This window comes from Grus americana, chromosome 5, assembly GCF_028858705.1.
Source record: "Grus americana isolate bGruAme1 chromosome 5, bGruAme1.mat, whole genome shotgun sequence".
Lineage (NCBI taxonomy): Eukaryota > Metazoa > Chordata > Aves > Gruiformes > Gruidae > Grus > Grus americana.
Window position 1 is genome coordinate 17,783,697 of NC_072856.1, and position 14,814 is coordinate 17,798,510.

Below are 14,814 nucleotides of genomic sequence, written 5' to 3' on the forward strand. Positions count from 1 at the left end.
GCGCCCCGCCCCCCGCGCGCCCCGCCCCTGGGCACGCCCCGCTCCGGGGCTGGGGGTCCGCACACACGGCCCCCCCGAGTCCTGGGCCGTCTGCTTTTTCCCTTTTTTTTTGTTTTCTTCCTCCCTTTTTTCCTTTTTCCTTTCCCCCTTTTCCTTTTTCCTTTTTTCCCTTTTTCCTATTATCTTGCCCCTCTTTTTTTTCTTTTTTTCTTTTTTTCCTTTTTTCTCCACCCTCCCCCTTTATTTTCTGTTTGTTTGTTTTCCCCTTTTCCTCTTCTTTTTCCCACCCACCAGGAGCGGGTCCCAACAAAGACTTTCCTACACACAAGTGGCAGCCACAGGGGCAGGTGTTGGGGGGCTGGAGCACCACCAACTCCTAAAACTGACCACCATCCCTTAAACCTCACCCCTGTCCCCTAAACCTCACCAGGAAGCCTGGGGGTGCAGGGAGAAACCACTGTGGATGGGTGCAGGGTGCAGCAGGATTTGTATTTCTAGATACAGAAGTTTTAGGGTGCATCCATGAGGGGACCCCCTCTCCCTCAAAAAAGGAGAAAAGGATTTACATTAAAACTCACAATTTGAAATTCAGAGATGCATTTTCTTGTTCGTTTCCCCCTCCTATTTTATCCTAAGCTCTGATCTTCCGTAGACTTTTTGCCTAAGCTTGTAGCTCTATTACTGCAAGCAATTGCATCAAGTTCAGTAGAACCACTCAGGAGGTTTTCCCTCGGTTATTGGGTTGCATGAGCATCTGGGGGGCTTCAGGGCTGCCCACCAAAGAGATTTGGGTCACACGTGTCAACGGTCCAAGTAAGCCTCACATTATGGCTTAGAAATTTTAGTTAAATTTTAGTTCAAAAAAAACAAAGCTGTGCAACAGAAGCATGATGAAATTTCCCAATCTTTTGGCTGAAAGTCACTTTGGCCCACTTGCTCATCTCTGGAAATATAAATTGCTCTCACCCCATGTTATGCTTCCAGCAAACTTATTCACTTCTTCTAGGGGCAGGATAGTAAGTCACATAGTCAGAACGTCGGAGGCCTTCTGGTAAAGGCAGCAGCTAGCAGCTCCAGCAAAGGTCAGGACCTTCCCGTGCTAAATATGAACTCGGCGCCTGCCTGCAGTGTTGTACGTGGAAACCTGCCCTCTTTCTGCCTGGGCACTTTCCTCTAGCAAAAACATTTTGGGGAGCAGCTTCTGAGCCAAATATTCTCACACTCGAATCTTCCCTGCCGTGTATCCTGTAAGCAGGAACGTGCTGTTAGCTAAGCACATATTTCCTACACACGTACACTGAAAATGCATCAACTTGTTCCAAAATCATCACATTGCTCTCAGGGATGAGCTGCTCCTGGGCTCCATTGTGTTCATCAAACCCTTCTTTGCCCCTCAGTAACAGTCCATGGCACTCCGCAGTGGTGGGGACCCGGGATGAATAGAAGTTGGCCCCATTCCCCAATTACTTATGCTGAGTACATCCCTGATTGCGGGCTTGCCATGGATGCATAAACCCTTTGTCTCTAAGCCACATTCACTCATCCAGCCTTACCAACGAAGTCAGAGGTTCATGAGGCTATTTATGCATGTAATTGCTATCCCAAATTATCAGCGTGACCCATCTGGTTACAGCAATAGCCGTAATCCTGTGTGGCTCATTGATCCAAAGGATAACGGCAGGATCCTGAAGCTGCTCAGTTGCTACATCACAGCATCCCACAACATCTTTTTTTCTGAACCTTCCTCCTTTCCAGCTATAAATATTAAACAAAAAATACCCCTCCTCCCCAAAGAAATGGAGAGGTTGAAGATAGGAGGCTACATGACCCAAGGAGCCTCTTGCACACTTAGGTGTCTTTCCAGAAAAACTCTTGGAGAGTCTGTGTGAGGGAGAGGAAGGAACCAGCTGCAGACTGAGAGGACCTCCAGCAGCCTTACCGGCTACAAAAGTAAATGACTCTCAAATCAAGTTTTGTGCACTGGAGAGCCAGCAATCCCAGCTGCAATCACTGCCACAAAGTTGGCATTGAAACTGCTTCCAGGGAGCTCGGGATGGCTTTTTTTTTTTTTTTCGGTCACTGTTGCTTTTCTTTTCTTGCTTTCTGCCTTTTTTTCTCTTATGTTGGGAAGTGAGGGAGAACAGAAAATGAGAAATAAACCTTTTCATATCCTCCAAAAATTGTATTAGCAAACAATTGGGTTTGAAGCTAACACAGTCCCATTTCTGGGACTTTTTTTCAGGCTGTGCTGGAGCAGGTGCTGCCCAGGGCTCAGGTACAGGTGTGGCTCTGGCAGGGGGGGCAGGGGCACAGCCCCGCCATCTACATCAAGAAGCTCCCAGTTACAGGCTAAAGCCTACTGGGTCTAAACTGGGTTCACCTATCTGGCTGTACCAACAAAGTCCTCTCCAAAACTTGGAAGTTGAAAAGGATTTCAAGCTTTGTTCAATTTTTTTTTGTTTTGTTTAAGCAGTTCAGCTGAGTGCATTTGAAAACTTTGACTTAATGTACAGGAAGGAAAAAAAAAACCATGACCGTGGCACAGTGTCAAGATAACATATACCATTTCCCAAGATTACATGTGATTTCAGATATTGTATATTCATTTAACATGCTGTATTACTTGTTGTACAGTCCATAAAGTACCAGAACTGTGTTTCAAAGACTCTCAGTGGCTTTATCAGCTCTTTATAAAGTGCTGCTGTATAAATAAGTAAAACTAATTTGCACAAATCGGTGTCACATGCCGGCATCGAGTGTAAGTGCTATGAATAAGGCTGATGATTTCCTTCTTTAGGAGGATGGGCTTGGTACAAGTGCTCAGCGGTATGCCATGCTAATGCAGAGTCATTTACAGAGCAGCCAGCTGCAGGCAGGTCTGTGAAGAAGCTACCTACCTCCCAAGCCTTGCATCACTGAAAGAAAAAAATAAACTCCAAAAAAGTTAAAAAAAAAAAGCCTCAAAACCCCAAATAAAAAAAAAAATCTCCCTGCCCCCAAGCTGCCATTTGATTTTGCTCTCACAATTGGGTTTGCAGGCAGAGTGAAGCAGCAGAGAGTGGAGGCACTTGCAATGTGTTTTTCCTCTGTCTGCTGGGCTTCGGTCATTGGTTGGTTGTTGGGTTTTTGTTATCTTTTGTGAACCTGTTTATAAAAGTCAGTGTCATGCTTGTGGGTTTTAGCATAGCTGACATCTATGGGTATGACTCACCAGGGTCCGTTAGAGCAGATGTGGCTCGAACTGCCTCCCAGCCCCGGGTTTAGCAGGCAGTCCCTTACCAGCAGAACTCTGCAAGCCCAATCCCCAGGACTTCGAGCCTGTTTCTCCCAGGGAGATGCCTTCCAGGCTTCCAGCAGCTCCACCTTAAAAAACCCTTGTGTTTTATAAAAAATGATGGAGGGGGATGAGGGGAGAGGGCAGACCCACTTCCTCCCCACATCCTATGCATGCCTGGAGAGCCAGTGACCAGGGTGTGAAACAATTAGCATCAAGGCAGGCTCTAAACACCAAGCACCCCGGGGTCTCCAGGAGATTTGGGAGAGCAGATGGGAGTCCCTTGTCTGCTGGGGACTGCGGGATGGCTGCTGATGTGGTACTCTGGCTGCGTGGCTTGGGCTTGCGCGGCAATTCCCCTGCCCTCCTCAGAGTCAGCACAAAAATCATGGACAAACCGTGGGAATAAAATGCATGCCTTTTTGTGGGTGAGGTTCCAGTTAGCTTTTAACCACCGCATCTTATCTTCTGTGGAAAATATGACAGAAATAGCCTGGATTTCCAATTTACCTGTAGTGGTAAAAAACCCAACCAAACACAACCAAAACACAACAGCAGCATCACCAAAAATCTTTAAATAGGACATTTTGGAGATGCATGAAAAGAAACTCAGAAATGCATGCTATGGGAGGCTAATAGTCCCAAAGCACATAAGAATAACTTGCTAGGCAGCCAACACCACACAATACTGTTTTTCAAGGCAGGGGCCTGAGCAAGGGCAACCTGCAGGGCACGGACTGGCCTATGGCAGTGGGAAGACTGAGCTCCATTGCCTCAGGAGAGGCCCGCCTGCACCCCTGGCTAGCCAGCCAATGCCTTCATTTTGAGCAGAAACATTAAGAATCTTATCCACACTTCTAAGAGGATATCTCCAGAAAATCTTTTCAGTGCCCCAGCAGGAGCAGCTGGTGCTCGCCCCTCCAAAAATCCCTGTGCCCAGCTCTGCAAATTCAGCCGAAGCACCACGATAGCCTGGGGGTCGCGTTTACTGCACAGCCTTTTGGCGGGGGGGGGACGCAGCAAGCAGAGACCTGTAGCTGTGCCTGAAGTTTCTGTTTCTAATAAATTCAACAAATGGTTCCCGTCTGTGCGGTCTGTCTCTCTGCCATCTTTAAATATTTATGTCAACGTATCTATGGTGATGGGTCAGGTTATATAAAGAGGAGGAAGAGGGGGGGTGGCGGGGAAGGACAGCATCAGCAAACCTGCGCCGGTTTCCCCATCCAGCCCAGCCGCTCCCTCTTCTCAGCTCAGGCTCTGCTGCTTGCAAGCCCAGAAAGCGAACATTCATTTTTCTCAGGGCATCAGAGAGGGCCGAGCCACAGCTGGGCTTAGCCGTGCTTTGCGAGATGCCGTGGGGGAGAGCAAGAGCCCAGCCCATCGATGCAGAGAGCTTCTATTGTATAATCAATGTATAATTCATTAGTAGGTGAATAAAGACTGGAATAGCTTATTGCTGATGTAACGGGGCTAAAAAGAAAGCAAGCACGTCCGTGAGCAAGCTGGTGCGCACGGGGTTTAAACAATAGCACTTAGTGATGCTGAGGCGGGAGAGGGGGCATTTTGCCTTGGGATAACATAAACAACCCAGCCAGCCGGCTGCCAGCGACTCCAGGGAGAGTGACGCAGGGACAGGCATCTTCCTGGCAAAACTGCTGGGACTGACCTTTCCTTTTCACTTGCTGGAGTCCTAGGGAATAGCATCTGGTAGACGGGAGGGTATTAGGTGTGGGTGGGCATCTCCGGGCTCAGCTGAAAGTATTCTCCCAAGATGTGCCAATTCCTCACAAGCTGAGAGACTGCCCTGTATCTCATGGACTCATCCACAGGTCACAGTCCCTTCGACTCGAGCACACACAGGAGCTCCAGCCTGTCCAGGACAGCAGCACAGAAACGGCAGTGACGCCCTGGCCATCTGCCAGCCCAGGCGCATCACCGTTGCTGTTATCAGAATGTTCCTGGGCACAGCAGAGTGAGATGATAAGCAGTACAGCGAGCAGCGAAAGCAAAAGGCAGCCACTAACGAACACTAGACTCTACTATACAGTAAGGCAAGCAAGCCCCGTGGCAAGCACAGGAGCCTGTCAATTAATAGCTAAACAGCTAATACTAAATAGATAATAACAGCTATAAATTCTATCTAGCATGTTCCAATCAAACCTGTCATCATCTCGAACCCTTTGAGCCCCACGTTGGGCGCCAAAAAGGACTGTCATGGTTCTACCCCAGCCAGCAGCTGAGCGCCATGCAGCCGCTCGCTCACTCCTCCCCCTCGGGATGGCGGGGAGAATTGGAAGAGTAAAAGTGAGAAAACTCATGGGCTGAGATAAAGACAGTTTAATAGGTAAAGCAAAAGCTGTGCGCACAAGCAAAGCAAAACACAGAATTCGTTCACCGTGTCCCATGGGCAGGCAGGTGTTCAGCCATCTCCAGGAAAGCAGGGGTCTGTCACATGTAACCGTGACTTGGGAAGACAAACACCATCACTCCAAACGCCGCTGCCCCCTTCCCCAAGCTCCTTATAAACAGGGCATGACATCATATGGTATGGAATATCCCCTTGGTCAGTTGGGGTCAGCTGTCCTGCCTGTGTCCCCTCCCAACTCCTTGTGCACCCCCAGCCATCCCGCTGGCAGGGCAGTGTGAGAAGCAGCAAAGGCCTTGGCTCTGTGGAAGCACTGCTCAGCAATAGGTCCATATAACAAAAACATCTCTATCTTATCAACGCTGCTTCCAGCACAAATCCAAACATAGCCCCATACCAGCTACTATGAAGAAAATTAACCCTCTCAGCTGAAACCAGGGCAGCGTCAAAACATGCACTGCCTGCGTTGTTGCAAAACAGTCTCTGAGGCTGCTCCGGGGCTCCCCCTCCACGCTCTCACAGTCAGCCCTACCATCCCACCTGGTGCTACGTCTCCCAGCGGACAGGGTCAATGCTGCGGGTTGCTCAGCCTTCCAGAAGAGGAGCTACACAGTTAAGAAAAAAAAGAAAAAATCCCTTTTCACCCCAATATAGCATTTTACTAAAAGAGAGAACTGCAATGACACTTCACGTGAAAGTTGCAGGGCACGTGTGATCCGATCATGTATTCAAAGCAGCTTGCTTCTGACCTTACCTGCCTTCAGCTGTGCTGGCAGAGATCTCCTGCGTGGAGCATCTACCACATCTGGCTGCATTTCTAGAGAATTATATAGCCAGCTGCTTTTGCAAACACATTGCTTCAGCATCTGGTTAAAAAAAAAAAAAAAGTCTATTAACTATTTCTTAAAAAAAATATTTCCTATGTCTGCAGCTCAGAAACACAGCTTTACCCTGGCAGGAAATGGCTTCCTTACCACCCCAGCACCACAAAGGTCCACCCAAATTTGCCACTTATAAGGCTTCGGAAGAACTTGCTCAGCAGTATCTCCTTTAGGAGCATGCTGCAGGCATGAATCAGAGCTGCACAGCAAAGGGGCTGTTGCAGGAGAAAGTTATATTTTGATGGCAGTGGGAACTGGCAGACACTCAGTCAATGGGGCAGGAAATAGCAAAACAGTTTGGAGCCAAGCCAGCGCACCATGAGGCTGAAAGATTCCCACTCTGCTCACCACCCAATCCCTCTAGAGAGCCAGCCAACTGCTTAACCTGTGCTTTTCACAAGTGCTCTGAGCTCCTCAGGTTTTTTTCCAGGCACTGAAAAACCCAATTTGCAGAAGCCCTGAGCATCCTCAGCTGCTGTGCAAAGCTATGCCCTGTTCACCTGTAGTTCTGCACAAGTACGTTGAAAAAGCAGCATCTGCCACTCTTGGAGCAGGCACTGGGAAAGCTCCCCTGGCTTGTAAGCAAGCTGTGGTCAGACCACCCACAGGCACGCAGTGAGCCCCACATAAAGCCTCAGGGAGAATTAATGTTCATGCTGGAAAAGCAGGACCTGAGCAGTGTGTGGGCAATGAAGGATGGAGAGGAGCACAAAGGTTTCTTGCTGCTGCCATGGGCTGATGTTGCCCAGCCCCATGGGTGATCACCTGGCCTTAGGTTACTCCGCCTCCCCATGTCCTCAGATAGAGCTGGGGGTTTGTCTAAAATAAAAGGAAAAGGGTAATACATGAGCACAAGCTAATGCATACCCATAGAGAGGCCAAACTGTGATTGCCCAGGTGACCTTAGCAGAACTAATTGATAATTGCTGGAGCTTAATTGACAACTAATTCGAGCCAATTCACAATTAAATATCTAACTTTGCACTTTTGGTCTCTCTTTAACATTTTTTTTTTTTGCTCTTGCCTATGCCTACATAAATAGGGTTTCTTTCCTACCAGAGTTGGAGTGTTGACGTGCTTGTAACAGTCAGCTTCTACTTGTGCAAGCCCCAGGAAGGCTCTGCAGGTGTTTCCTAGCCTGGCTGCTGGCTTTGCATCCCTGCTGCTCAGCTCCATGCTCTTATCCTGACAAAATCTCTCTCTTGCTCTTCTCAACACTGGGTAAATCTCAGCAGTGCTTACAAATAGGTTCCTGGGGTTTTGCTCTGGTTGCATAAGAGCTGTAATTTACCCATAGAGAACAGCAAGTTAGGGACTGGTAAGTGCAAGCATATTGACTACAGGACAGGGATTTTTTTTTGTTGGCACAGCTTGACACCTGCCTGCCTCACAGCTTCCACCCAGCCATCCCTGGGTGCTGCTGTTTCTACAACTGCAAACAAAATGGTAATGCTGCACTTTTCTGCTACAGGTTTCAAAAAACTGAGGAGTAGAAGATATCTGCTTTCTTGCTCCTGAAAATGAGAGGGAGATGCCATCGCAGGGCAGCAGGAGCCCCTGCTGCTACACACAGCACGAGCTCTGGTAGAAGAGCGTGTCCAGCCAGGCACTGCTCTGCCACCCGCTCATTAAAGGTGCTGCTCCTTGCAGGGGAACTCCAGCAGTGGGTGAAATGGGAACAAAGATCATGAGATGGCCAGCGTGTACATACGGAGCAAGGTTTGCTTTTTTCAAATTGTAGTTTGTTGGCGTATTTTGTACCAAAAAAAACCCCTAAACCCCATGGCTGGCTATCAGAGGAAGAAAGAGAACTTCCAGCTCCCTGGGACAAGAAATTGCACGCTTCCAGTTTGCTACTTATGGGGAAGAAGAAACGATGACTCTCCAGGTGCATTATCACCTTGTGAGATGGTTTGGTGAAAGTCATGTTCTCATCCCTGCCGCAAGCATCAGAAATCATTACAGAGGTGTGAAAACAGCAGCTACATACATGCACCTATATGGCCAATGCTGGACAGGTGCCTCACTCCTTCTGATGAAGTTTCAGTGATCACAAGTGATTCAAAGGAAATGAGAGCTGGGGGAGGGGGATATGATAGACTTTCAGGTTTCTTTGTTATATATATGCTACTCCTGTTCATAATCATCCCTTTACATTAAAAATTGACCTGGGAAGGAGGAGCACCTAAAGCTTTAGCAGTTCTGGTGGTGAAGGTTTAAAAGGGATCTTTTCTACTAGTTGCTGAGGCTTAAGCAGGTAACCCACACCGATAACACAGACTCCACCGATTTGCACAATCTCCAATGGTTTTTTTGATATGGCAGAACATCATCAGCTGTCCAGCCAACACAGAGCAGTGGGCAAGACCTGACTATGTAGTGTTTAGCAAGTGAAACCATAGAGATTTCTTTCATATAAATATTCTGGTCTTTATTGCTTAAACAAGTCCTTAAGATTTTTTCCTGCTCCTGCTTGCATTACTCCTTATGAGGTACCTGCCTGCTGCCCCAGCAGCTGGTTGAGGGTAGGACGAGGCTGATGAGAAGCTCCGTTTCCTCCAAACAACCAACACCATCCTCTCCCTCTTGGGTGCTAAGGCACACTGCTGGGACAGGCGAGCACCAGCTGCCCGGGGAATATCTCTTCCCAGCACTGAAAGAATTACTGAAGGCTCTCCATGACGCAACCCCCTGAGCAATGCAGGCAGTCTCATGCACTGCACAAAAAGAGAAGGAATGACGGCCTTTTGCAAGAAATTTGTCTTTATTGAAGCAACCATGAGTCACATCAGCTGGCCTGAGGAATAACAATAGCAGTGGCCTGGACAATAGGAGCTGGAGCTCACAAGGGAGATTGTGTCTCTCCAGAAAGCGAGATACTTAGTAGTGTGTACATATATACACACACACACACACAAGTGAATCTTTCCCCACTGCTAGAAAGCGGATATGTTGGCAAGTGCATATCACCACTAAATCCCTGCAAGACAGAGGTGTGTTGGTGACTGCCAGGAGGTACTCTGGAGCAGTTTGAACTTGATCCTGCTTCCAGTGAAGTCAATGGTGAAGCCCCATTGGTTCCAAGGGAGCAGGATGAGGAGCGATAGCCCTTTCCCCCCCCCAACACAATTCTTTCCAACGCAAGACATTTGCAGCCACGTTAAAATGCTAAACAGGTGCTGTAGTCAGTACTGCTGTTCTTGTACGTGTAGCAGCCCCTGCCTGAGGGCCAGGACCTGTCCTGAACATCAGCATGGGGGTTTCCACGTTTAATCTCTATAAACAATTCCTACTTACTGTTTTTCTTGGCTAAAAGCCACAATGAAGGAGAGGGTGAAAGCTGCTGTTGGTTCAACAGACATTTCACACAGCCATATAGTCTACAGCAGGTGCTAAATCTAGTGCAATGCTAGGTTTCAGCTCAGAAGTGGCTCTGCCCCCTCGCAACAAGGGCAAAGCACATCAGGGAGCCATCATTTGAGTGCCGATTTCTCCATGTGATTGAGGCTTTTTAAATTTCTGTTTATTATTGAAAAGGTGATGTAAAGAGGATGTGGGGTTGGACATTGTATTGTTTGACTTGGCTGGAGATTAGTCCCGTTCTCTTATAGATTTAAGCTTTGGTCCTGTGTGTATGTGTAATGTCAAAGTCCTTCTGTATTGCACAACAGCATGGTGAGTTCATGAAGCTAGATAAACACAGAGATAAGGCTGGAAGTTGAACAAGCCCCTGTGAAATCAGCGTGGCATCAAGCTCTAGGAGGTTGACTAAATCCTAAGAATTAAAAAATAATGGCATATTGCATTAGCAAGGAGGAATACCAGAGGGATATGTCCTTATGCTGGTCATTTGTTTCAAAGCTCATGCCCTACTTTGTGATTTTTTTGCCTGATCTCTACCAAAAGCTCTGTAAATCCGGTAATATTTGAAAACGGGGGCAACTAGTCAATGATTGTTGGATGCCTACATACTTGAGCATGATCAGAAACGTGCCCAAAGTCAATCATTACAAGTGTCCAGGCTAGGAGAGCACGTTTCCCATCAGCAATGACACACTTTGTGTCCAGGTATTTGCTGATAGCACAAGATCGGTCCTGGGCTGTGATCCAAAGCCATCTTCCTAGAAACATTGCATCTTTGCGGGTCACAGGGAACTGCTCGGATGACAGTGCAAAAGAAGTCTGGTTTAATGCTGTGATTTTTGCTGGGCTTTTCTCTCCATTTTTGTCCTAAGGGGCTCTTTGTGTCATGCTTGTGGAGCTACAGCCCATAGGTCCCCCGGCGAGGCAATCTGCATCTCCAAGTCCAGGTGCATATCTCTGTCCTTGTCCGTTTTCGGCAAAGGTGTGGGACTGCTCTTCTGTAGAGCGTCGTCCGCTCTGATCAGCTCGGAAATGCATAACAGCTAGTAGTGCAGGAAGGGGACAAGCGTGACACACGTCCCACTGCCTGACCCCATGCAACGCCTTCCCGGGGGATTTGATGAGTGACTTCAGACATCTTCCTGTGCCAAGAGCTGGCTCTACCTGGTAGGGATGCCCGGGCAGTGGGTTTCTACCTCTCTCGCAGGATGTATTTGCCTTTCCGATCCAGGTTGCTGCTGAAGTGGATGGAGAACCAAAGGAATGAAGTCAGGATCATCCCATAAACCTAAAAGGAAACAAATGAGACGGGCACACAATTACATGCTGAACTGGTTACGATGCTCCATCTGTGCAAATAAGTGATCATAAATGTTGCCTCTTAGTCCACTTGGTACTTCTGAATTTATGTATTGGAATGTCACATTTTTCTTAAGAGAGCTGTTTTCCAGTAAAATTCCACATGGGAGGAAAAAAATACTCAACACGTGGCTAAAGCATCTGATTGGAATTAGCACAATATGGCTCAAACCCCATCCTAAAAATATCAAGAAATTAGATGAAACTAGGAAATTCAGATTTCAAATTCCTGCCACAAAACATTCCTCTACGCAAACATATCTCTCGCATGATAATAGCCTTTTGTAAAGATAACATAGGGAGAAAAAAACCCAAAACACCAAAACCCACAAACCTCGTGTATTGTTTGGAGCAAAAAACCCAACAAAACAAAAAACCCTAACAAAACCCAAACCCCACCCCATGCACGTGCACAGTTGTGGACAGTATCCTTCCTCTGTATTGTGATATTCTGCCTGGTATATCACACATCAGGATTTGCACAGGCAACGTATCAAAGGTAAGGCTGCTGTGGGAAGGATAGCAAGGGCTGTAACAACTTGCTCTTTCCTAAAAGTCTGCCTTAATATGCAAGCGTCTTTGCTTGCAGCTTGATCTGGGGACACGTATGCATTGTTGGCCAAGGGACAGTGACATCAGAGCCCTCGTCGCTGCACTTTGCATCCTGCCATCACAATAGCGAACCGTGCAGTGAGATTTCCTCTAGCACGCGCTTCAAAGACAGCTCCCTTATCTGGGTATAGCATCAAGCTGTGAAAAAAAGATACATATAATGAAAACACTCCCACTTTTGTCTGAATATAGGTGTAGTGAAATTCGTCCTATACCCGACAAAAATTAGAAAGTGATACAAAATATTCACACATGACTTCACATCTACAGCTCCATAGCAATGCCTGATGGTTTTCCTAATTTACCACTAGCAGTATAAAATACAAAAGTGTATATTCCTTTGGGTTTTAGTTAGATGGAGAAGAGTATTCTAACCCATAGTTGTGCCAAGGCAGACACAAGGAGTAAAACAATCTCCAAATGCACATTCAGTCAGGAAAGGTTGCCCCAGCTGGGAAGCAGCATGGAGATATCACAGCAGACCCTCCCTTCATGGTGAAGAAACTAGTCTCCTGACGTGTACTCTTTTCTGGTGTGCTTTACCACACGTGCAGGGCCCTCGTGTAGAGGTAATTACAGTGATACACCTCTGACAAGCAGTAGGTCGGCATACAAGGCAGGCTTGTTTTAATTAGCAATGCTCTCCAGCTCTGAAGGGACCATCCCCATGCAGCCACTGAGCCCCCTCACAGCTGAAAGACACGCTCATCTTGCAGCATTTCATTTTTTCTTTTGTTCTCGCCCAAATAAGACTCACAAATTCAGAACAGAGCCTTTCTACACAAGCCATCCTCTGAAGATGATCCTACCCCTCCTCTGTAAGAGCTTCCTTCAAAGATGGTGCCTGGGAGCCCAGGCAACACGCTCTGCTCCTCTCCTTTACAGCTTGCTCCTTACAAGCCCGTGCTTCACCCACCCACCGCCCAAGATGCACCTTACCAGGTTCATTAGTGGTCATTAATAGGATGAGACCTTCCCTTTCCGCACAGCTCTCCAGCTCCACTGCTGGTGCTCAGGAGCTTTCAAGACTTTCCAGCTCCAGCTGCACAAAGTAACTTCCCAGGCTGAGCTGAGAGGCAGCCAATGAGCACTGGGCAAGGAGAGGCAGCAAGTTTCCTAAAATATGGAGCTTTCACTGCATCTCCCTTTCCACAATTGCTGCTGTCTTCCCACCTGATCTGCAAGCCCTGCACCAGGTGATATGGCCTCTTGCTTGCAGGAGAAGATGTGCAGGCAAGCCTAGGTGGATAAAGTGCAAATGCTGCTGCAGCCTTCTCCCTGTTCCCTGCTCCCAGCTGCCGTGCCTAGTTTGGGCAGAAAAAACATGCAGCAAGCCTATTCCTGCAGGAAAACCCCTCCATCCATCAGCCTGGCTAAGACAGGTCCTGGCCCTTTCCTAATTTCCACGGTGGAGTCCACCACCACTTGTTTCTCTGCTGCCTCTCCAAAATCACCCAAAATCCTAGCTTCTGAGGGCTAATTTAGGATACGCTTTCCCCAGTGGAGCTTGCCTCTTGGGACCAAAATGTGAAGGAATAGACATAGCTACCATGAAGCTGATGGTGATGCCCAGGAGTGTGGAGACAAAGTCTGTGTGCTTCTTCAGGAAGTCCTGGATCTTTTGCAGGCAGTCCTGGGAGGACAGAGACACACCTTGCAGCACAGCACCATCTCAGTGGGGGGCTTCATCCCCCCCCAACAGCACCTGCCACAACCCCAGACAGAAAGGGAAAGAAGAGGGGGATGCAGCACTGCACAGCTGGGCTGCTCCATGGGCAGCTCTCCTTTTTTCTGCTGCTTGCTGCAACTTGGGAAGACAAACAGCTGCGGTGTATTTTCTATTACTACAACACACCTACGATTTTCTTGGTATGATGCATTTTGGACTGAGGGGGATGTATTTGCACACAGGTAAAGGTGGTCACACACAAGCTTTTTTCTTTCCGCCCACTGGCGAATGGAAAGAAGGAAGTGAAAAGATGGAAAAGCAGAGCACACCGTAATGCTAAATATGTTCCCCAAAGATACTAATGAACAGCTCAATTTTGCAAGGTGTTGCAAGCATTAATATGCATTAGCCTTAAGCATGCCAGTGGCCCCACGGAAATCTAGGAGGTGTTAGCCAAGAGAGCCATTTCAAGAATGCAAGAGCATGCCCTTGATGAAGTGATCTGCCGAGTGAGCTAAGAGCTCTCAAAGCCAAGAGTGAATGTACTGCAGCTACCAAACGCTGCAGTTCCCTGAGTTGCAAAATGCATCTTCCCATCCACCATCTGCCCATCCCCTGGCTCACAACCAGAGGAAATGCAAACCATTAACCAGGAAGGAACAGTCGCCCACATGGTGCCAGGTTTTGCTCTGCTCTCCCTTTCTGCTCTTTGAGCAGAGTTCAACCCTGCTTCAAGATGTGACATTCCCAGAGGCAGTGCTTTGAAACGCTGCCCCATGGGCTGACACGTGCCTGCACATCACGGCAGCCTGTTAGCACTTGACATCTTTGCTTAACAATGTTTTTGTATAGCTGTAGCGACATGGTTTTGTTTTTCCTAGGGACAACATACATATTGATGCTGGCGACATTAGCTACTTCAGCTGATTTGGCTGCTCCAGTGGAAGAAAAATAATCATACAATAGATTTGCTCAGGGAATATGATGTCTATGTTGCAGCTTCAGTGCAGAGGCAGTCTAATCCTCGTGGCTTCTCCATCAACCTCATTGAGATACTGCAAAGAGGAAGAATGAAGCATACTTGATGAAGCTACTGCTGGGCATCATCATCCTGCTTCACGAGTTTCTCATTTTAATACCTATTTAATGCCCCTGGGAAAAAAGAATTACAACAAATTCCACATATGCTGTTAGTGAGACACATTTTAAGCCTCAGAAACTAGTGTCATATGGAAAAGTCCAACAGTTCCTTTCAGCTCAGATACATGCCTATGACATCTCACACTCTGCA

At 47.6% G+C, this 14,814-nt stretch overlaps 1 protein-coding gene across 5 annotated transcripts in view; it reads right to left on the reverse strand.

Annotated features, from left to right (window-relative positions):
- Positions 1–9,271: 9,271 nt before the first annotated feature.
- Positions 9,272–14,814, reverse strand: part of TSPAN32 (tetraspanin 32) — a 32,961-nt gene continuing 27,418 nt past the window's right edge. For 2 of the 5 annotated variants that reach the window (XM_054826073.1, XM_054826072.1), the window contains 2 exons: positions 13,404–13,487; positions 9,272–11,171 (listed from right to left, as the gene is read on the reverse strand). In XM_054826073.1, coding sequence (XP_054682048.1) covers positions 11,076–11,171; positions 13,404–13,487 — 180 coding nt within the window. In that variant the 3' untranslated portion in view covers positions 9,272–11,075. Of the gene's footprint in view, positions 11,172–13,368; positions 14,579–14,814 lie in introns of those variants that run through there. The other 3 variants (XR_008577210.1, XM_054826074.1, XM_054826075.1) reach the window with 3 other exon arrangements.